We start from the raw sequence: 22,283 nt of genomic DNA, 5'->3' as shown, positions 1-22,283 counted from the left end.
CATCTATTAACTAAACACATCACATAAGTAAGACTCTACAGAGTTGAGGACTTACACTGATCAGTACAATCAATTGTCCCAAAATGGCAGGATTTGGAATATTTTAGTCAGGAGAAAGAGGCTAGCTAAGATGATGAATTAATCAGTTACCTAACCAAAACTCAAAACACTTTAAATCAATTTTCACTGTTATCTTCAGCTCTTCTTAAAAGCATAAAAGTAGATCATGTCTTAAACCGGGTCTTACACCATGGGATTTCAAGCCGATTCTTCCAAGAATTTCGAGTCCACTGGTTTTGATCATGCCCGATTTGTCTCATTTATTGTACAGAGTACAGGAGGACATGATGGACCATATCATGGCCCCATCAGCTGCTCCTAACTGGTCCAATGAATTTCTGATATGTTAGATATTTTAGAGGTACGACTCATGCAGTGAGAAAAAGCTATGAGCAGATTCACCACATTAATGGAGATGTTGTCTTTTATAGACTTTCAGACAGCATCTGGAATCACCATGACAAAGGTAAGAATGCCTCCCCTCCTATCAAAGTAACAAGCAGGAAATATCTGCAGACCTCCAACCCACAGTTATTATGTGTTGATCATGAATGAGCTTGTTCTAAGAGCTGACTGATTCATGTGAGCGATGGGGGCCACTTTCCATTTTTTTTACATTTATTTGTTATTAAATACACCTTGAAATAAAGGGATGGTCCTTGAAGGCACACCTACGGCCCACCTACTGGCAAACAATAGTGTTTTACACCTAATATCATGAAAATAAGCTTTTTTTTCCCAGGAAATCTATGGTTTGTAGGGGTGGGAATCACTAGTGGCCCCATGATTGATAGTATCATGATACTTGGGTCACGATTTGATATTATTGTTATTATTTTAAACATTTTGCAATACAGTGAATATTGTCATACCATATATTGCGATTTATTGCGATCTATACCATTTTTTCAACTGTTTAGCTGATTTAGCATTAGTCTTGCCCTCATGTTTGTTGTATTTCCTCAGTATTTTATTTTCATGTAGCACTTCTTGCAAACCTCATGTGTCATTTCCATCTCATTTGGCCCTGCATGCATTCTCCACATATTTTTCCATATATTTTTTCCTTTATCATAGACTTCAGTTCATATTAGAATTCATTTGAAAAAAATCAATACTTGGTTGATGAGACGATATATCACCAGACAAAATATCGCAATTCTATGCTGTATCAATTTTTTCCCCCACCCCTAATGGTTTGGTTTAATAGTAATTAATAATTTTGATAAAACAATAAACATATGTCAGTCAAAGGTGAGAAATTGTTAAATCTGGCCGATTTTTTAAAAAGCCATAAAGGTACCAGATGAAAGGCCATTTAACAGCTGAAAGAATTGGTCTTATAGCTGTGCTGAACAAAAAGATCCAGATCACTATAAAGAGCTGGAATTCCCATCACCAGAATATTTGTTATAATTTAGCTGCTGGTTGTGTTTGCTGGTGATGCTGTGTATGTGTGGCTGGAGACTGCGATAGTGTTTTTATCTCTGTATGTAGCTAAATGATCTGAACAAATGAGATCAAGAGAACAAGAGATCTGACTTTAACCTCTGTCTGTATCCAAATCCAATCCAAATGTATTTATAAAGCACATTTAAAAACAACAAAATGCTGACCAAAGTGCTGTACAGTAAAAATGAAAAACAATAAAACAAACAATAAAACACAGATGCAACATAAATGGATCAATTAAAACCGAAAGGATAAAAAAGCCAAATTCTCAAGTAGAGTCGAAAGCCAGGGATTAAAAATGCGTTTTTAAGTTTGATTTAAAGACAGGCAGTGAATGGGACAGTCAAACATGAAGAGGAAGAGCATTCCAGAGCTTTGGTGCAGCTATTGAAAAGGCTCGGTCACCCCTGAGCTTCGACCTTCACCTCATGACAGTCAGAAGACAGTGGTCAGAGGATCTGAGAGTCCGAGATAAAATATGGGGTTTTAAAAGGTCAGAAAGATAGGGAGGAGCCAGCCCGCTAAGAGATTTATAAATAAATAACAAAATTTTAAAATCAATCCTAAAACACACAGAAAGCCAGTGAAGAGAGGCTAAAATGGGGGAAATATGGTCATATTTACACCGACCAGTTAAAATACTTTTATCAGTTTGGGGCAAATTTGAGCTATAACACCAACACTGATGTGTTTTATTATAGTTCAGTCAGATACCTTAGTGTACAGTTGAAAAAAAATGTTGAAGTGTTCACTACCTCTTTAAAAGATAAAAAGGACTTGACCTTGGATAAAAGACAAAGAGGATAAAAACTGGCTTTTACATCTGCATTTATCTGTAGATCCATTTTAAAATCTCTCCATTATCACCCCCAAATTTTTTGCAGTCTTTTAGAAAGGGCTCAAGAGTGGATGGATCTGCACTGAGGCTGGTTCAGCCTCCATGGGGTCCAAAGACAACAATTTAGGTCTTACGCTGAATCCAATTTCTCCTCTTAACCCTCTGTCTCAAAATGCAAGTAGTGCGAAGTGCGAGGGCTGTCCCAATTCTCCTGAGAGTTGAGATGAGGGGTGAGTTTGAGGGGTTTATCTCCCTCAATTTTGAGATGTTCCTGGACCTCTCTTGGTATTGAGGGTTATCACTCAAAGAAAGATGGCGGCAAATGTGGGGAAGAAATCAAGCTACAAATGTAAATTTCTGTGTTAATAGAGAACTAAAAATTATGAAAAAACCACTCCAATATCTTAGTTTAATGTTATTTTATGGATTATTTGCCATTTTTTAGAAAAAAATTTACTTTTATTTTTACGATCATAAGCTGGCAACTGTGCCACCACAGACAAGCCTACGAGTTACAACTAGGGTGGCCATATGTCCAGCTTTAGGCCAGACAGTCCGGAATTTCAATGCCTTGTCCGGCATCCAGTGCAGCATCAAGCCGGACGCTAGACAGTAAACTTAGATGAAGTCTGGCTTAATTCATAATGTTTAACCTAAATAAAGTTCATTATGTTCGTTTTTTTAGAACTATTATTAACATAGGATTTAGATGATGATAAATATAAATTAAGTCTGTTATATTACCATTATTATAGGAGTTAAATCAGTCAGAAGTTGTCACACGCATATTTGCAGACGGAGCAACTGGTGGAGGAGTATGTGATTGTTACAAGTTGTCCTTTCTTGTTTCATTATTATAATTCAGCGTGCGGCAATGATAAGAAATCCTGTTAAGCAGACGAAAATGCCCATGGGCATATTATGTCTGTGCTCAGTGATACTTGAATTTGGATCATAAATCGATTTATCAAAATTAATGATATGTAATCGCTGTGCTTGTTAGCCTGAAAACTCTCGTATTTTTCGTTTACTTTTATTTCCTTATATGGCGGACTTGCCTATACGAAGGAAACAACGAAGAAGACATTCAGTTCAAGCCTTCCAGCTTCCAGTATGGGGTTGTGGTCCCTGGCTGCAGCCAGGCCCCTCTCCGTTATTCTGCAGCCTCTCTTGTAAAATGTTTACATCTACCATTGTTTAGTTTGTGAATTTATGATAAAACTCTGTGAAGTTCCAGCGCTGGTTCTGATCAGGAATTGATTGACATTGTCAAACTTCCTTGCGCAGATCAGCTGTTTTAAAACCAGATCGCGGGTGAAAATAAATAAAGACAATGTATAATTTAAGGTGATTTAACCAAAGATGATAACTCTGAAGCAGAAACATAGAGAGGCAGAGAAAGAAGCAAAACGGATGAGCTGCTGTGTGTGAGGGAAGGGGAGATGTGCAAAGGTGTGTGTGTAGGGGTGTAAGGGGGACAAGATCAGCTGCTTTATATTAGTTTTATTTTGAGGAGAAGACCCCAGTAAAACAGATATCTATTAAAGTGGGATTAATGTTATGATGAAAATAATTAACCCATAGTAACCACTTCTTTGGACAGATGGAAATTAAAAATATCCTTATTATTGCAATAAGGAATATGATCATTAAAATCAATGATAATTCTATTAACTAAGAACTGTGTCATTTATATGTGACTAACCTGGGCTAAACTGCCACGACTTTGTATTCCTTATTAATGTAGTAATATATCCTTCAGTTATTTTAAGATACTTTTGAGTATTGTTAAGTGAGTATGTTTGGGCGATAGTGGGGAGCCTCATATCAGAGTCTGCTTAGGGCCTTTGGCCAAGAGCGGTCCTGGATCAGATTGTCCTTCAAAGAGTAGAGTATCTCAGAATCACTGTATCATGATACTATTACTTTAATGGACAAAATTGTATTGTAGTGGGGAATACACTGGAGTCCTATTTGTTGCAATTATTCTGGCTTCACTAAGTGCTGCAAAGTGTCCTCCTTTTTGGTGCTGTGGAAATAGGAACCCTAGTTACAACTGGTGTTTTACATTAGCTAGTGGCCGGTGACTTTTACTGGTTATACGGAGACTTTCAGCTGACTATGTCTGTGGTTGTGGTGTTTATACATGTTATTTGGTTGAATATTAACGCGTTCTCGTTCTTCTTCTTCTTCTTCCTCTGAATCGACAGACTACACCGTTTTGGCACATTATTGCCATCTACAGTCTGAAATCGTAACTGCTATTAAGGGGTGTCCCATTTCTAAGTCACGAGATGGCCCTTACACTTGGTTCTGAGGGGCGAGTTAAGACTGAGGGTTGAGCTTGAGAGTAAGATTGAGGGTTAAAGGGAGAAATGGGATTCAGCCTTACCCACATTTTGGTTAAGAAAATTAAAAGGTGACTGTATGACTTTTCAAAGGAAACATGACCGGTATCTGCCAGTCTGTCCTGACTTAAGTCATACAGTGTGAACATTCAGCTCATACAAAACCAACTGGATCGTAGTGATAATGAGTGCTGTAAACACTTCAGTCATACAGTGTGAGCTGACATGCCACCATGATTGTTACAGAGTTGGCTTGGACTATATATGCCCAGCTTTAATCAAAAAGAACCTGTAACTAAATTTGACAAGTGAAAATGACTGAATTCTTTGATGAACATCTAATCTAGTAAAATCTGATTTTAACATGAAAATAAATGTTAAAATAAGCTAGTTAAAATGGCTTATTCATAGTCATAGCTGTTAAAAGGTTCTCTGGGTTGTCCCTTTGATCGCCAAAGGGGTATTTTTTTTATGTGAAAGGGAATTAAACAGTTTAGATTGGAGAAATTAAGAAAAGTCATAGGAAAAAAATAGATTTTTTTCTGTTTGTCTTAGGATGTATTTTATGCCTTTATTGGTAGTGCTTCTCACCTCTGCTCCAGCTGCTTCATGGTGGCAGTGATCTGATTGGTCTTCTCCTCCAGACGGCTGATCATATTGTTTTTCTTCTTCATCTCCTCATCAGATGACTAAAAATCAAGAGTTAAATGTTAAAATCCATAGTACTGATAACAGTAAGTTTCCTGCAAGTGCACGTGTGTGATTGTACCTGCATCTTCTGGTACATCTCTACATTGATGGCTTTGACTTCATCCAGTTGGTGTCTCAGTCCGATTAGTGTATCCTGTTCATGAAAAACAAAGGTTAGTTGAATCTGGAGGCACTTTTTCACTCTATGACAGCTTCTAGTGTAATATTTTTTAGTCACATTCAAGGTAATAGCCCATCATAGGGTTAAAATATATGGATGATAGTGAAGTTTAACAAAGCATGCATGTCACATGAGATCTGATATTGTTGGTAAAGATCCCAGCAGCCTCTGCCACGATGCTGTATGTCACAGCTTGGCTACAAATATCAGCCGATGGTGTTTATACAGCAGAATTCACATGTTGGTGCAGAGTGGGCACAAAGCATTACTGATGCTCTAATTTTCCACAGGCTTTTCATTAAGCCATATTTTTATCATTTTGAAGTCATACACCACGACTCTCAGGGTTCAGTAATTTTCTGTTTTTTGTTGTAGAGAGATAAAAGCATATTTGTGCCAACCTGTTTTTCATGAATATCTTTCTCCAGAAGTTTCATAGCCAACTCCATCTCCTGTTTCATTGACACCTGGACCACCAACTCATTCTCCACATCCTAAACAGAAAAACACATGAACAGATGTTTGTTAGTACGCTGTCACCACAAGTATTTTAAACATATTTACTTCACACACAAGCAGCTTCAGTCTGACCTGTCTGAGCTGACACTCCTCCTTCAGTTGCCTTCGAGCCTCGTTGTACATCTCGTCCAAACCCTGGCGTGACTGCCTGTATGTATCTCTCTCCACAGACACATCACCCTGTGTTACCTTAAAAGATACAAAAGCAGGAAGACGTGAAACTTCTGCCATTCATCAGATTATCAGTCAAGAGTTAAAAAAAATAAATGTTGAAATATTGAGAGCAAAGGGCATTATTTGTGGACAAAACATAAACTTTATAATAACTAGATAATATGGAGGCGAAGATGATTTTTTTTGTGTGTGTTTTTTGTAAATGAGTACCTCTAACTGTTGTTGTGCCTTCAGCAGGATGATACTATTTTCACTCCTCAGCTGCTGGTTTTCCTCCTGCAGTTTGATGATGTTGTTCTTGGCTATGGCTAACTGCAAAACAGAATATAGAGAATAATAAAGCTTTGACTTCAGGCGGGCACACTCACCTCATAAATTTAACTGCTTGTTTCAGAAGGGATATAAAGTTTTTTGTAGTGAAGGCTCTTCAGAAGATAATCCCTGGTTACATCATTACAGATGTGAAGCTGATCCACAGTGTACTCAGACAGTAATTAGACTCCTTCACTTTTCAATCTTGTCATGTTACAGCCTGATGCTACTGTTGAAAAAAATACTCTCATTAATCTACACGTAGTACCCTTTTCATGACAAAGTGAAAACAAAATTTCAGATTTGTTTGGAAATTAATCAAAAATAATAATAAAAAAAGAAATATTACATTGACATAAGCATTCAGACCCTTTGCAAAAACAATTTAAATTTAGCTCAGGCTCCCCCCATTTTTTCTGGATATTTGATGAGATGTTTCTACACCTTGGCTGGAGTCCACCTGTGGTAAATTAAATTGATTGGACATGATTTGAGGGCATACACCTCTTTATAGAAGGCCTCACAGCTGACAATGGATATCAGAGCAAAACCAAACCATCAGGTCAAAAGAGCTGCCTGCAGGGCTCAGAGACAGGATTGTTGAAGGGCACGGATCAGAAGAAGGCAGAAGAAATCTGGCACAACCAGGACTATTACAAATTGAGTTATTCAGGAACAAGTGCCTAAGTACGAGAGGTAACCAAGAACTTGATGGTCACTCTGACTGAGCTCCAGAGATTCTGTGTGGAGATGGGACAAAGATCCAGAAAGACAAACCTCACTGCAGCCCTCTGATCTGGGCTTTATGGCAGAGTGGCTAGACAGAAGCCCCTTCTCAGAGCAAAACACATGAAAGCCCATTTGGAGTTTTACAAACTCCAAATGAAAGTAAAATTTGAAAATAGTAAAAGTGGTCTGAATACTTTCTGAGTGCATTGCATATTAATGACAATGCATGCAAAATGCAATAAACTTCAGTTTGTTAGCAATCCACTGATTTGCAGCAAAGTAAATATAACAGTGCAACAAAAGCTTTGGGCTAGAAAGGAGGAATAGTAGGTCAGAATAGTATGATCAAAACTGGTCAAGCAGGGGATGCAGATTTATTTTAAATAGGCCGCCTTGTTGAGAGAATGAGATGAGATAACAGGGAAACAATGACTTAATCCGCTGACCGCATCTGGGGGTATAACTAACACTGGGCCTCATTTTATATAAACATATTTGGCTTAATAATAGCATTAGATGCTGTGATTTCTTAAGTAGTAATGCAGTTCACTTGCAAAACAAACATGCAGCTTTAGTTATTATCTTGTTACCAATCCAACATAGCACAAGCACATTGATTGATGGAGAGATGTCCAATAAATTAAGAGGTAGATGTGCTGACTTTCAATATTGTTTTAAATATTATTTACAGATAATATGGGTGTGGGTCTCACCTCCTCTATGAGTTTAGAGTTAGACTTCTCTAAAGAGTCCACTCTGCCTTGAAGACCATGAACTGTGGAGCTTAATATACAAACAGAAAAACAGAGAGAGAGAGAGAGAGAGAGAGAGAGAGAGAGAAATAACATTAGACATCTTAAGAAATTATCATGGTAAAGATTGCAAGATTATTTTCAGCTCCACATCTTTCTAATTAACCCTGATGATAATTTCAGGTTCACTAAAATAGCTTGTTAGTAATTAATGTTTAAACAAGAAAATGTGACTCAACATCTGTTGAACTGAATTGTCAGTAGAGGGATGCCATACATGCACTTCTAAAAAAAAACAGATGGATGGATCAAACCTGTTTACTGAACACCAGATCCATCTTAGCCTGTAACTACACATCCAGTATTCTGCCTATAAGAGGCATCAAGATATCACTCAGACAGAAAAGAGAGTAAACAAATGAGAATCTTAACACAAGTTAGAAATATAGAAAATTATAAGCAGCTAGCAGAAAACTAACAGTGCAATATCATATCTTGGTGGTTTAGGAAAATCCTAAATACATGTCTGTCAAAAACAACACAAATCTTACTTCAGTTGCCTGTTCAGCTCCTCCACATAGTTCTTCTGATCCAAGATGGATGCTATCTGACTGTTCCTGTTACCATGGAAACAGGCGTTAAACAGAGCTCTGCATCAGATTTAGAGGCCCAAGACATCCAGTGGAGTAAATCAAATGGACAGATGATAAAAGACAGTACCTCTCTTCACTTCTGTAATCATCAATGTCATTCTTCAAGTACATGGAAAAGTCGATCACCCCAACCTGAAATATAAATTAAACAAGTGAAGCTAAAATCCCCTTTGCACAAAGACCCTGAACAAGGTTGCACCGTAAGTGTTATGTTCTCCTATCTTTTTTTTCACCTATGCTAAAGGGACCGGAGCGGCTATCATTAACACCTGCTTTCCAAGGTCAGATCTGTGTTTGTCAGTCTGTGTAGTAATATCATACCCCCAACTTGATGCAAACAAACACATTTCAAGTTTCTTCACAGTACAAATGTATCAGTCACTCTGAGTAAGGTGTGGACACAGCCCATGCAGATTGTTTGCATTGGTATTAAATTGTGTTTGCAGTTAGGAAATAGTCTCCACCCACAGAGTAGAAATATGACCCTGCTGTCTGCTCTGTCAGCCCGATGCAAAGATAAAGGGACAATACAAAAAATTCTTTAGTGCATTTTTTTCTTCCTCACATTGGAGTCAAACAGTTTCTTTTCAATGAACTTGTGAACATTGAAAGTGTATTCATTTTTTATTGTATGCTATCCTGTGCAAGATTACTGTAATGCTGGCTCATCTCATAAAAACCCACATTTAGCTAAATTTGAATACAGCTGCCACTGTTTCAACGGTAACCATCATACTGCTGGCGTTGGGCCAAAACCTCATATCACTATTCTTCATGTTTTTATTTTTTCTTTCATAAATCACTGCTATTGGTCGTCCTTTACATCTGTGAGTGGGTTTTAACAAATTTTGAAGCAAAAAAAGTGTCAATAAGGTGATAAGTATGAGCATTCATTGTTTATTTATTTAAAAGACGTGTTTTTTATTTTTCCTTGAAATGTGGATATTTTAGAAATAGGAGGTTTCGGCCCGATGGCAGGATTATGCATCAGAGCAGTGTTTACCTGAGAGTCCAGGTCCTCGCCTTTGACACACAGGTTAGCATCAATGACGTTCAGGCCCACCAGCAGGCCCACGATCACGGCTCCCTCCTCCTCCAGCATCAGCGCTGAATTCTCATAGAAATCACTGTGGAGGAAACACAGCAGGTTCACTCATACTGCAGGGAGCTTCAATAGTAACAGCACAGAGAGGACTGGCTTTAATTTCCTGTTTTAGCTATGTGTTTTTCTCATTGGGAATGTGAGATGTCTTTGGCTTAAATGTAGGTTTTGAATTACTGTTTAAAAACTGTTATTAATTACTGGTACTTCAGAACGACTCATATGATGAATAACGGAAAGGGATTTGTTGGCAATAATAAAAATCTAGAATTACCATCTTTATTTTTGCTGTCAAACTTGAAATATTTGTAGTAACTTGTAAAAATGTTCCTTCTGTGTGTACCACCACATCTACAAACTATCTCTGTGTACCTTAATAGATCTTTTCTGGTGATGAGAAGACGAAGATAGTCAGCGAGCCGTTTCTGCATTAGAGCGAGGCGTAACCAGGCTCTGGCCCGGCCTAAAGGAGTCCTGAAAAACACACCAAAATCACACAGGTGATAAGATTACATTCTACAAAGGTTTTGAAAGTTTTTGTACACTGACTTTCTTCAAAATTAGATGAGTCCTCAGTGCTGTATCAAACGCAGCTGTGTTCTTTTCTCCTTGTTCCTGTTGTAACAAATGTTTCTTTTTTCTAGTCTTTGATCCAACTTAGAAACATGAAACATTTAAATTTTTTCTGAGATCTCAGCAACTAAAACTGCATTGGAGCTGTTCTTGAATGCATAGCCCTATTTGAAAGAATAAATACTGTCTGTGCTTTGTGTTTAAAAAAAAAAAAAAAAAACAGAAAAACTGCTCTACAACATGTCAGTTGCTCTGACTCAGCACTGCCAACGGAAACACGCTCTGTTCCCCCCTAAAACAGCACAACTGTTCCCTATTTTGCTGGTTCAGACAAGACCTGAATATTACTCACTTGATTCCCCACTGGACGCTCTGCTGCTATGCAGTGACTGAAAAACTGAATAAGCATTACAAAGAGGTGAGAGATGAACTAGTACCCTGACACTCAGTCATACTGAGTTAAGTTCCTCTAAACTGTAAAACACTGCAATGTAACAAAAAAGTTTGTTACACATTACATTACATTATGTACACATCAATTACAGTCACATCTTTATTTTAACAGCATTTTAGAAAAAAAAAAAAACAGTCTGGTTTTAAATCTCACCACAGTACAGAAGCAGTAGTTTTAAGAGCTTTCAAATGATCTTCTTTTAACTGTTGATTCTGGAAACTCTGCCGCACTGTTGCTTTTACGGTTTACCGATATGGTTTACCATCAGACTCTCTTGTCACATCTTGTGACATGTGTTGGAATTAAGAAGTACCTTCCTAAAGGGATTCCAATCATATCTTGCAGAGAGGACTTTTCAGTACATTTGGGCCAATACTCCTCTGCTATAGCCCCACTAGGCTATGGGGTCCCTCAAGGCTTAATCCTAGTCCAAACTCTGTTTTCTTTGTACCTGCTTCCTTTCCTTTCTTGGGAACAGTTTTTGAGAAATAGAAAGTTTCTTTTCATTGCTTTGCAGATTATCTGCAGATCTCCCTGCACATAAGACCGTCTCTATGCATGCTCTGCTAGATTGTTTTGAAGATCTTAAATCCTGGATGGAGCTTAATTTCTTGACACTGAGTGAAAAGAAAACTAACATTATGGTCTTTGGTCAGTCTGACCTACTGGTTGGTTATGACAATGTTCTTGCAACTCTAGTGTCCTACAGTCGCCTCTGTCAAAAATCCTAAAGTTATCTTGGATAGCTCCTGCAATTTTGATAAAAAGATATTGTAAGGGGTAAAGACGAGTTTCTTCCAGCTGCGACACTTAGGGTACGGACTCTATCTCCCCTCTAAAGAGTTTGAAAGGGTTATTTACATTGTACATTGGTATTGACCAGTCTTTACTTGTCGTCTGCAGCTGGTTCAAATGCAGCTGCACGTCTTCTGACAGGGAGGAGACGACGTGATATCACACCACTTTCAGATTCCCTCCACTCGCTTACTGTCAGCTTCAGGATCCAGTATAAGATTATTTTATTGGCTTTTAAAAAATTGCACATGATAGCCCTAGAATATTTGTCTGAATTATTGCACCATCATGTCAGATTATTGTGATTAACATATCAGATGCTCTTAAATGTTTCAAGGCTTGAAATGCAAGGTGACAGAGTGTTTATGGTGGCAGCTCCGTGACTGTGGAACAGTTTACCTGAAAATATTGGAACTGCTCAATCAATTGAAAACTTTCAGCTTTCTCTGTAGCCTCTGTCTAACATGGGGCAACTGTTGGCTCAGTAGCTGGAGTTGGTCATTTCTCAACCTTGTTCTGAAGGTTGTGGGTTTAAGTCCCAGCTCCTACAGTCACATGATGATGTGCCCTGGGGCAAGACACTTAACCCCACTTTGTTCCCACTGCTGCATCAGTGGTGTGTAAATGTGTATGGATATATGTGACTGTGAATAGTTAATACTTCAACATTAGTGTGTGAGTGTAGAGTGAATGGGTTTAAATGGTAAGGGTCTGTGGTGTGAAAACACCTTGAGGAGTCAGACAACAGGAAAAGTGCTATATACGCTCAAATCCATTTAATGGGTTTATTTGATGATATCTCACTGTTGTCTCTTCTTCTTATTTAATCCTGCAGTCATGCCTCAATTTTTTAAGGATAGATATTTCCCCCAACAAAAGATAATTTGACAACTGCAACTGCAACTCATGTCAGAATCAGTTTAAACACTACCCGTCTGTAACAGCTGTTATAGTAGAAAAAACCATCTGAATTAAGAAGTAGAGCAATAATAATGAGGAAGAAGTTGAGACTGCAGTGAAAGGAAAGGTGAAGTGAAAGTGCATCACATTCAGCTTAGGTATTAAACTGCTCTGGCTCACATCACAATCTCATGTTACTGAAGCATGTGAAAGTTTTTGGTTGTGTTGTGGCTTATTTTTTACCTGCATGCTGTCAGGTTTAGTTGTGTATTCACAAATGTGCTCCTTACTTCAGTCCTGGCAGGTCTCGTACAGAGGCCGAGATCTCTGCTGCTTCAGGGCACAGTTTTTCCACCAGCTCCAAAGGACCCCACAGAGACTTACTGAAGCCCAGGAAGGACTTCTTCACTGCAGAGAGGGAGAGAGAGGAGAGATTCAGTCAGATCCACAATGAAGGGGGAATAATAACCTAGGAATGATACATGTTATAAAAGAGGCTTCATATGAACACACAGCAGCTTAGACAGAATATTAATAAGTTGGAAGGATGCAGGTATATTTCAACTAGCACAGAAATCAATTCTTCTTACCTCGGAGGCCGTGCTTGAGGCAGTGCTCCATGACAACAAAAAACTGCTGCAGAGGAGGGTAGTCTGAGTCCAGTGTTCTTCCAAAGCTCAGAGCAGACTCGATCAGGCCTTTGATACTTAGCTTGGCCATGTTCAGCAGGTTGGCTCGCTCCATGGCCATGGGGTCTCGCATGGCTACAGCAGGAAACATTAAAAACAAATACATACATATAAAGTATGATTCAAATACACAAAATAATTTGAAGCAAGTGCACAATTAAGTCTATAAATGATCATTATCTAGACTTAAGTGATGTTTTGAAGTTTATTATTACCAATTTTCAACAGAGCACATCTTCTGCCCAATGAAAAATATCTACTCTGAATCAACCGTTAGGTGTGCTAGTTGCTAGTATCAAGTTAATACAAAATGACAGCTATAGATCTGCTACTGACATTGGTTTATGCCCACATTATATGCCAATAGGCGATGTCTGGCTATGTTAAATGATGTTAAACAGATGTACTGGGGCATCCCTAGTTTATAATTAGTATACAGACATGTTGACTTCATTTTAACTAATAGAGGGTTGGCTTTAGAGTTTGATGTCTGTTCTCTGACATTTTTAAGAGCACAGATTGCTTACAGACTAAAACCACACCACTGAAACCATTAAGTGGAAATGCAACTGCAGGAGCAAAATTAAAAAACGCTTCATATAAACTAGGTGCATTTTTCCTTTATTTGCATCAAGAACCAAGATACAGTATAAAAGCCTTTTTATCACAGAACTTCAATTTACTTTGTTACATGTGGACAAATATCCAACCTTACAAACCTACTTAGAAAACTTTTAGTTTTTAAATAGCTCTGTCTGAGACAAACAAGTAGGTCAGTGGGCTTAATGCTGTACAATCGGTTGTTAGCAGAAATGTGCCAGTAAGTATGATTTAAATAAACCTGTAAACCATGTTCTATCCTTCTTACATAACTATTAAGTAGTAATAGGCCTACAAGTGATTATTTAGACCCTCAGTAATACATTGTTTTTACACTGCAAGGTAATTGTCTTTGTAAGACAGTTGAGGTAACAAAACATAGTTTTATGGGTGTGCCAAAGCTTCAGCTAAAACTGTTTCAGTAGAAACTGAAACACACACAATCATCATTTTTCCCTGAATAAAAACTGTTGAGGTCTAAGGTTGTCATATCCTGCCACTAAGGTATACCTTTGGATGGTCTACTCCTGGGCCTCTGGGTTAATGTGTAGCAAAACACAAGAACATGGCAGATCTGTTCAGAGAGATGTTTCTAAGCAATGCAGAAGCTTGTCATGTCCCAGCAGAGACAAACGCTGATCAGTGATGATCATTTCTAGGAAGCATAATGATCTCTAGAGAGCAGCATGAATGTCAGGTGAACTCAGGCAGGTAGACCTGGGGATTAACAATAACTCTTCAAGTTTTAAATTCTAATTAAGGCTGGGCAATAAATTGCAATTTAGATTAAACTGTCCTTCTCTAGTATTTTCTTCTCCAGCCAAGTGTGTCAATATACCAGTTTGAAGCATTTTTTTCTGTAGAGATGATATTTTCTTAAATGTTTTTCTTAATTAAATTAAGAAAAAATAAAAATGGCCATTCCTTTCAAAACCACAATCTACATCCAATGTGCAATATGAGCCAAAATAATCCTGCAGCTCAAGTTTAATCTATCCAATATTGTGTTGTTAATAATATAGAATGATTTATTGCTGTTTGTTGAATAAAAAAACATTAAATAAGAAAATAAATATCTGCATATCAAATTGCAATTGCAATATTAGGGGGAAGATTATTTTACCAAACAGTTCAGCCCTAGTTCTAATACTATATTTAGATTTTAAAGTAAACTTTATAGGTATTTTTCCCTAAACTCTAGTTAAAAATGACAATCAAGAAACCATGTTAGACTTACACCCTAAAACCAAGGTCAGCTCTTTAAATGATTCAGATTTTAAACAACATTTAGAATCAAGTCAATCAAAATTGTGCCATCTTTTGGAAACTAAACATAGCGGGGACTCATGAGTTTGCAGGACCCTTTTCTGACAAACACACTGACTTTGTGGCTCACAGACAGAAAGAGAAAAGAGCCAAGAGCTTTGATAAAACAACAGATGATGGTGTTAAAACAGGAGATTAATCATGACTAAGCTGACAGTAGATTTGCCAAGCTTTAGCAGTTTTCACATGCTTATTTGTTGTTTTGCGCAACCACAAAAATAAGATTTGGGGGGGTCTGTGACAGAGGTCGGCCAAAACATAACATTTACAGATGTTGACGTGCAATTCTTGCAATACTGTGATAAAGCAAGTCAAAATAATGGAGAAAAATAGATTTTACAACTAACTGAACAAAAAATATTTAAAGCCCTACAGCAGTGTCTTGAAGAGCTGCTGTATTTGCAGAAAAAATAGAAACCTTCGGCACTAAATGCTGGAATCTTCTTGTTGTCAAACATCAAATATTGCGGGCAAATTCCTACATTTCAGCACTGTTACTTTGCCATTGCATTTGTGCAAGTTACAATGAGTAGGAGTTTGCCTGCAAACAAAGCATTCGTCCCTTCCTGTCTTTTGAAACAGAAACAGTTTTGATAAAGTGTCTGCACTTTCCAATACCAGCATTCATTCAAATAGAAGTCAATGTATCTTTTAAAATTGTGGTACTGTAAATTGTCTAAGAACTGAAATACTAAAAGCCATATTGTAGATATATCAGGGCACCAAGCTAATACAGAGGACACTATATCGACTCAGTGCAAAAAGCCCCTAGGAAAAAAAGGAAGAGAACATTTTTTCCATTTGCTTTAGTGCAGCATGTGATGCTTCAGGCTGTGAACTGTTTCACTGCCAACACTGACAGAGGATGAAGCATGAAAGCATGAGTGCAGCACAGATCTATGAAAAATCAATTGTCCTCACTCTCACAGAGGATAGTGAGGTAAATGCTGGATGTGAGACAGAGAGATGTACCAGCTATGACATCTGCACACAGCAGCAGCTGTAGGTGTTCACTCAGCTTCAGTTAGCAGCAGACTAAATGACTGGTTGTTCCTCAGGAGGGGGGTTCGTCTGTTTGAAGAGCCTGATAAGCTCAGGGCTGGGTCACATTACCTTTTGAGTCCCTGAATCAATCACCAGACTTATCTGAACCAGAACCGCCTCTGCGGACACACTCCTGCACCCCCTGCATAAATCTGATGTCCCGTGGTGCTGATAAAACCCTACCTTGGACGGTCCAGTCCCCTGGCAAAGAAGTCCTGTGCTCAGACACTTTGGGCAGGACGTGAATGCTCCCTGAAATGGTCTCGGATGCTTTCCTGGCCAAGGCAAAGATAGGAGCCTGCCATCGCCCGTCTCCTCCTCCTCGGGCACTGCTGCTACTGTTAGCTTTATCTCCAACAGCAGATTTCTCCTCTTGCAGCCTTAAAATGCCAAACACCTGGGTCTTCTCCTTGTTGCTGTCCACTTCGGACAGAGTCAGGTCGTGGTCTGCAGGCGATGCCATGTTCAGTACCTTTGAAATGATCACAGTTCGGAGCGAAAACAACCAGGTTCATGCGGGATGCTAACAGTTAGCGAGCGTTAGCTGGATGTACAATTCACCAGGCGACCATTTTGACAACCAGAATATAAAATACCTGTGTTATCACCGGCGGAAGCGCTGACAGGTCTAGTTAGTGTAAAAACAAACCACGCATCGGTCTCTGAAAGGAGAACGTAGGCGTCCGTCTACATGGTGGCCGTCAGCGGCGGTGACAGGACGGACAGCTGCTCCAGATATTTAGAAACTCTTTATCGTCCATTTCAGCGTTTGTAGAGATTTGTTTACAGCTTGCAGACCCAACAGACAGATTTCTGCCCGTGCCGCTACACCCGCTGGAGGGGCGGTGTCAAAAGGCTCACAAGACACACAAAAGGAGCACTACGTCATGATTTTGGTGGCTGCCATCAGGGCTGCCATGTTGGGGACGTGCCGCCCCCTGCTGGGGGAGGTGAGAAGCACACGGCTGCCTACTCGTCCCTACAGACCTGCTGTTTAAAAATCTGAGATTCAAAAAGGGGGCTAATATTACTCATCTTACTGCAATGGTTAAATCTTAATCTTTTATACAAAGCTACCTCATCCAAACCTGCAAAGAAAGATATGAGAATCTGTTAGACGGAGCAATTTCAGAGATTTTCTTTGGATATTTTACTTGACTAACCAATATTATTTTGACATTTTTAATCTAAAAATCATAGGTGACAAGTTTTAGATTTAATTAACAAACTTCATGTAAAGCCATAAACAGACAGACGATTGAATACTTTAGTAACCTCACTGCTTGCATCATGAAATGCCTTGAAGAGTTTCTATTTCTTTTCTTTTTCTTTTTTTTATTTTGCTGTTTAATAAAAAAAAAATACATAAATTTAGACCAATCAATTGTAAAGCCACTATAATTAAGTGAAATGTATGCTCAAATTAACTGTATAACTGTAATTTACTGTAGTACAGTACACATTTACACATGACAGCAATAATGTCTGTTGCTCTTTAACCCTTTATGGGGCAAGGAACCATATATGCTCTCTTCGGTTGACTTTCTTTGTAGCCTCTATCAACTCAAACTTCATGTTTCCTCCAGAACTCACGAAATGCAGTTTTAAATCTCTTTTGGTACTACGGCAGTGGCCATAACATTCTAACTAAAATGAAGAAACCTACTTATTAAACAGGTGAATAGTAGTGTTAAATGTCATTATAGGTTCTGTTCTTATAGGATTTCTTGCAATTACTGCAATTTAAGCTTGAAAAATGGAAGCATCATATGTGACCATTTTACCATTTAGGGGTGTAAAATAGTGTCTATATTTGAAATGGTCATATGTTTTATGTATTATAAGGCACATTCAACTAGCAAGCGATACTGAAGGCATTTTCTTGACAAATAACCATTTACATTGTAGGATAATGTTACACTAACTTAGTTAGATGTTGCCAAAAGTTTTTTTTAATTAATAAGTAATCCAGTGATATTTTTTTTAGTTATAAATAATAAAATACAAGTGATTTTTGGCCAGTTTTGTAGCCTTATAACACTTTCATTATACTTGTATTGTTTATATCTGTTTTTTTTCCTACTGTGAGTTTTATTACAGCTAGAATTCATTTAGATGTGTAATGTTTGTGTTTTTCTGAAGGAATTATGGGGGGGGGGGGGTGGTTTAAATAGTGATAGACAGTGCTTAACAAATTTATTAGACCACCACCCAAAGTAAGGTTTATGCCACAGCTGCCCTAAATTAACAGCAATGGTAATTACCAAAATCATTTTTTATGTTTCTGCAATGGGTAATACACCAATATGTAAAAGCTCTTTAACCCAACTGATATTTTTAATGCTAAATTATAATTATTGTTGTTATCCATGAATTTTCAAATTTACTGATTTACAAAAAACTGAAAAAAATAGTAAAGCACGTTATTATTTCTTGATTAACATGTCAAATTATAGTTATTTACTTGCATTCCTGAACAGAAAAATGAGTTTTAGTGGTCGAATGTTATGCTTGATTAATTTCTGACTTCTCAGAGAAGCCCAGTGAGCCGGCTCAAATTTGGTTATAAAAAGGTGAATGCAGTTTGAAATTCCTCATTCCTGTTCAAAATGGTAAAACGTGGAGTGCTCACTGAAAATGAAAGAGTCAGCATTAAAGTACTTCATGATGCAGCTGTGCCATAAACCTTACTTTGGGTGGTGGTCTAATAAATTTGTTAAGCACTGTATATATGTAATTTTAGATCCTTTCAAGCAAATTTAAAAAACAAAAGAAAATTAAAAGAAATAAAATTTATCTTTAAAACATTTTATCATGTTGCTGTTGAAATTAAAGGGGGTGAACTTAGCTGTTATTAAAATCAACTGTCACTATGTACAAGAGACCCCAAATGTGATAAGGAGAGCAGCAAATATAAGGATGTCACTCTACAGCGACAGCTTTGAAAGAACGATTTGGGAAATAGAAATAACCAATACTGTTTCAAAAAGATTATATCAATCATTTCAGTGTTGTGGTTCTTTTAATACTCAGACACGAACCAGTTTTGTTTATGCCTTGATTGTAATATTCAAATGTTGTGTAGGACACTATTAGGATTGTGTATTCTATTGTGTAGGAGGAAGGAGTATTTGGTTTTCAGGTTGGAAATTAGTGTTTGGAATAATACAACCAAACAACATAAATTATGGCTGCATTCAACATTTTTTACGATTACCAATAATTCTCTCAAAATGTACTAAATTATTCCGCTAAATATTTGTAAAACAAGTAATAATAGTTATGTATTGATTTATACTAAACTGATGTTATCAAACCATCAACAACCCCAGGCTATTCAGCTATGTATCATTGATGGCCAATAATTATGCAAATAATGACAAAGATGGAAACAGTAAATTTCTGCCACTGTGAAACAAATTATATTACTATATTGATCCTGGTATAAATAGAGTCTTTTTAAACAAATCTCTACATCACATGAGTGCTTCATAACAACCTATGATGTCACTGACAGTACTAGAGCTTCCCTGTCTTCATTGATTGGTGATCTGTCTAAATGAGATGAGTTTCTGAAGCGTTGGTGAATCATAGGTGTTCAGCCCGATCTAAGCCTTTTTTAATAGAGAACTCATGTAATTTACTGATTGGTTTAGGCTGTTTTAGGTCATCCATGTATGAGATAAGGAATCAGCTGGATGTGACAGGATGTGTCATCCTGCATTAGATAGCCTCATTCCTGTAATTCATTAGTCCTTTCCACCTACCTTGGCTGTAGGCTAGTCTCTCCATGCTCTCACTGTGAGTGATGCCCCAGCGGTGGAGACTCTGAGGGGAGTACATGGTGAGTGGGACTCTCTTCCGCCCACTGTACTGTTCATGCAGATCCCTGAGTCCTGAAGAGGCTCGCTCTGGTAGCTAGCACAGTCAAGTTTCCTCAGATTTCCCAGTGGATCCTCCCTTCAGTAAGGTTGAGTTAGATCACAGTGTCAGAAGGTGCAGGACTTCTGCTAAGCTGCTCTGGATGGACTGGGACCAAAAAGACGGTGGAAACAGAAATAGTTACTCAGTTTGTATCTGTGATCACTTGTGCTTTAAGCTGGGTACAAACCTTTGCTTTTTTTATTATACTTTTTTGTGTGGCTGTAATGACATCTACAACAAAAACTGCTGTTACAATCATTATTGTTAATGAGGCACATGGAAGGAAAATGACTTTGGTTAACGTCTTGGTGCTTTGTACACAATACATTAATGAATATAGTTATTAATTTTACATTAGCCTCCACAATAGGGCCTATGTTGCTTAAAATTCCAGTTGTGGTCAACTGAATTTCTGTCAAACATTTCTGACTGGACAGCCCTCAAGTTTTCCTGAATGCTCTCAGAAACTGCAATTACTTTACAAATTACATTTCAAGCCAGCCATGAGAAAAATGAATGCATATGAAAACAACAAAATAGCTCCTGATTTTACCAAAAAAGTTAAGACATTGTTTGGAGTGCCTCTTACTTTATATTATCTAAAAATTCTCTGTTACAGACGACACCACTCACCCCTACAGCACGGCACTAGACCATTATTGTCATGAATAAAGTAAGATGCTCCTCACTATAGTGCTTAAGAGTAACAAATTAATAAATCAGATTTTTGTAAAAAAAAAAAAAAACATCAGCCATTATAAAGTTTTGTTTGTTCAAAAAACAAAATAGAATTTTTACCTTTTCTGCGAGCATATGCATCCACTGAGCCACCATTTTACCATTATATAGACTAAAACCTTCAGCCGTACCGACTTATTCTAATATTTTCTGAGCCACTGACACACTGGGAGAGAAACTGTAGCAGTATAGAGGCTACAGTAAACTACATTACACAGATCAGTGGCATTAGTCCTTTTTTTCTGTTTGCCATAAAGTCTCTCTCTCTCTCTCTCTCTCTCTCTCTCTCCCTAATAGCTCAAGCCTGACCAGGATCATATGACTGCTTTCTTGTGAATCTATAAACTCTTTAGCTGTTTCCTGCTTGGATTCATTCTTTAAATGGCTACTTCTTAGCACAGTAAGCAAAGAATAGGCAACTCAGACCAAAAGGTTTTCTATCTCAAATGCTGTTGCTTTGTATACATTTATAAGTATTTTTCCTTTTTTGCTTCCTCATGTGGGGCCGTCATGATACCAGAAGTTAAAGTGCAACATGATACTAGTAAAAAACAAGGTAAAATAATACTGACACCTCATTCCATGCCATGGCAACTAATGCAGATTTCCTTGGCTCCCAATATAAGATTATCCTGTTACCAGTTATCAAGATTGCAAGCAAATGTACACTATAATCGCACAAATACATTGCCAATGAAATGTTGCTTTTATTTGTGCAATTTAAGCAGCATGCTGGCGTTCGTCTGCAATTTTTGATTAATTTAATGCTATTCAATGTACCTTTCTCATGAAATTGATGAAGTTTTTAAAGCTACCTTTCTAATGCTCGTTCTGATTGAACATCTAAAATAGACATGAACCAGGCTCTTTCTTTTTGTTTATGTGTACATTGACTTCCATCAATTCCATCTCTCTGCTGTCACCCCCTCTGAACCACACCTAAACAAACACACACTATCATGGGGATGTGTTTGTACCATATGACCAGGCTCATCACTTTAGGTACACACCCTTCAGCATAACAGAGAGCTGCAGGAACCAATCAGTGGTCTCCACTGAAGCCTGTCCCCACCAATAGGAGTGTGATGCTGTTTCATCGTAGTAACCATCCTTTCATGCTGCAGCATTTGCTGGCTCTATTTGATGCTATGTTACAGATTCTGGTACATGACATGAAGTATTTTAAGGACCTTTGCAGGTTGCATTATATAAAGTACGGAGGACACAGCTGGAAGTATGTTTTACACATAACCATCCCTCATAGAAATGTACAGAATGCTGTCATGTCATTGCATCTCACCTCAGGCAAAAGAAAGGCGAGTTCAGGTCCTTTATCTGCAGCTTGTCAGCACCCAGTCGTCGGTCCAGAGAAGTAGGAAATGTGCATGATCTATGTCCTGTAAAATGTGCAATCCACCTCTTCTATCTAT

The 22,283-nt window shown here is 37.9% G+C and overlaps 1 protein-coding gene across 2 annotated transcripts in view; it reads right to left on the bottom strand.

Moving 5' to 3' along the window:
- Window positions 1-22,283, bottom strand: part of rufy2 (RUN and FYVE domain containing 2) — a 33,193-nt gene extending 10,910 nt beyond the window's left edge. Inside the window, exons 1-14 of one of the 2 annotated variants that reach the window (XM_041787660.1) lie at window positions 22,154-22,283; window positions 19,959-20,220; window positions 13,123-13,296; window positions 12,823-12,940; window positions 10,183-10,284; window positions 9,712-9,835; window positions 8,776-8,840; window positions 8,607-8,672; window positions 8,017-8,086; window positions 6,473-6,574; window positions 6,161-6,277; window positions 5,971-6,063; window positions 5,468-5,542; window positions 5,290-5,387 (exon numbers count right to left, since the gene is read on the bottom strand). In XM_041787660.1, the coding sequence (XP_041643594.1) occupies window positions 5,290-5,387; window positions 5,468-5,542; window positions 5,971-6,063; window positions 6,161-6,277; window positions 6,473-6,574; window positions 8,017-8,086; window positions 8,607-8,672; window positions 8,776-8,840; window positions 9,712-9,835; window positions 10,183-10,284; window positions 12,823-12,940; window positions 13,123-13,296; window positions 19,959-20,034 (1,280 nt within the window). In that variant the 5' untranslated portion in view covers window positions 20,035-20,220; window positions 22,154-22,283. Of the gene's footprint in view, window positions 1-5,289; window positions 5,388-5,467; window positions 5,543-5,970; window positions 6,064-6,160; window positions 6,278-6,472; window positions 6,575-8,016; window positions 8,087-8,606; window positions 8,673-8,775; window positions 8,841-9,711; window positions 9,836-10,182; window positions 10,285-12,822; window positions 12,941-13,122; window positions 13,297-16,374; window positions 16,664-16,787; window positions 17,142-19,958; window positions 20,221-22,153 lie in introns of those variants that run through there. The other variant, XM_041787652.1, reaches the window with a different exon arrangement.

Source organism: Cheilinus undulatus, linkage group 1, assembly GCF_018320785.1.
Source record: "Cheilinus undulatus linkage group 1, ASM1832078v1, whole genome shotgun sequence".
Classification (NCBI taxonomy): domain Eukaryota; kingdom Metazoa; phylum Chordata; class Actinopteri; order Labriformes; family Labridae; genus Cheilinus; species Cheilinus undulatus.
Note: the sequence above shows the minus strand (reverse complement) of the source record. Positions and strands in the feature narration are given on the sequence as shown.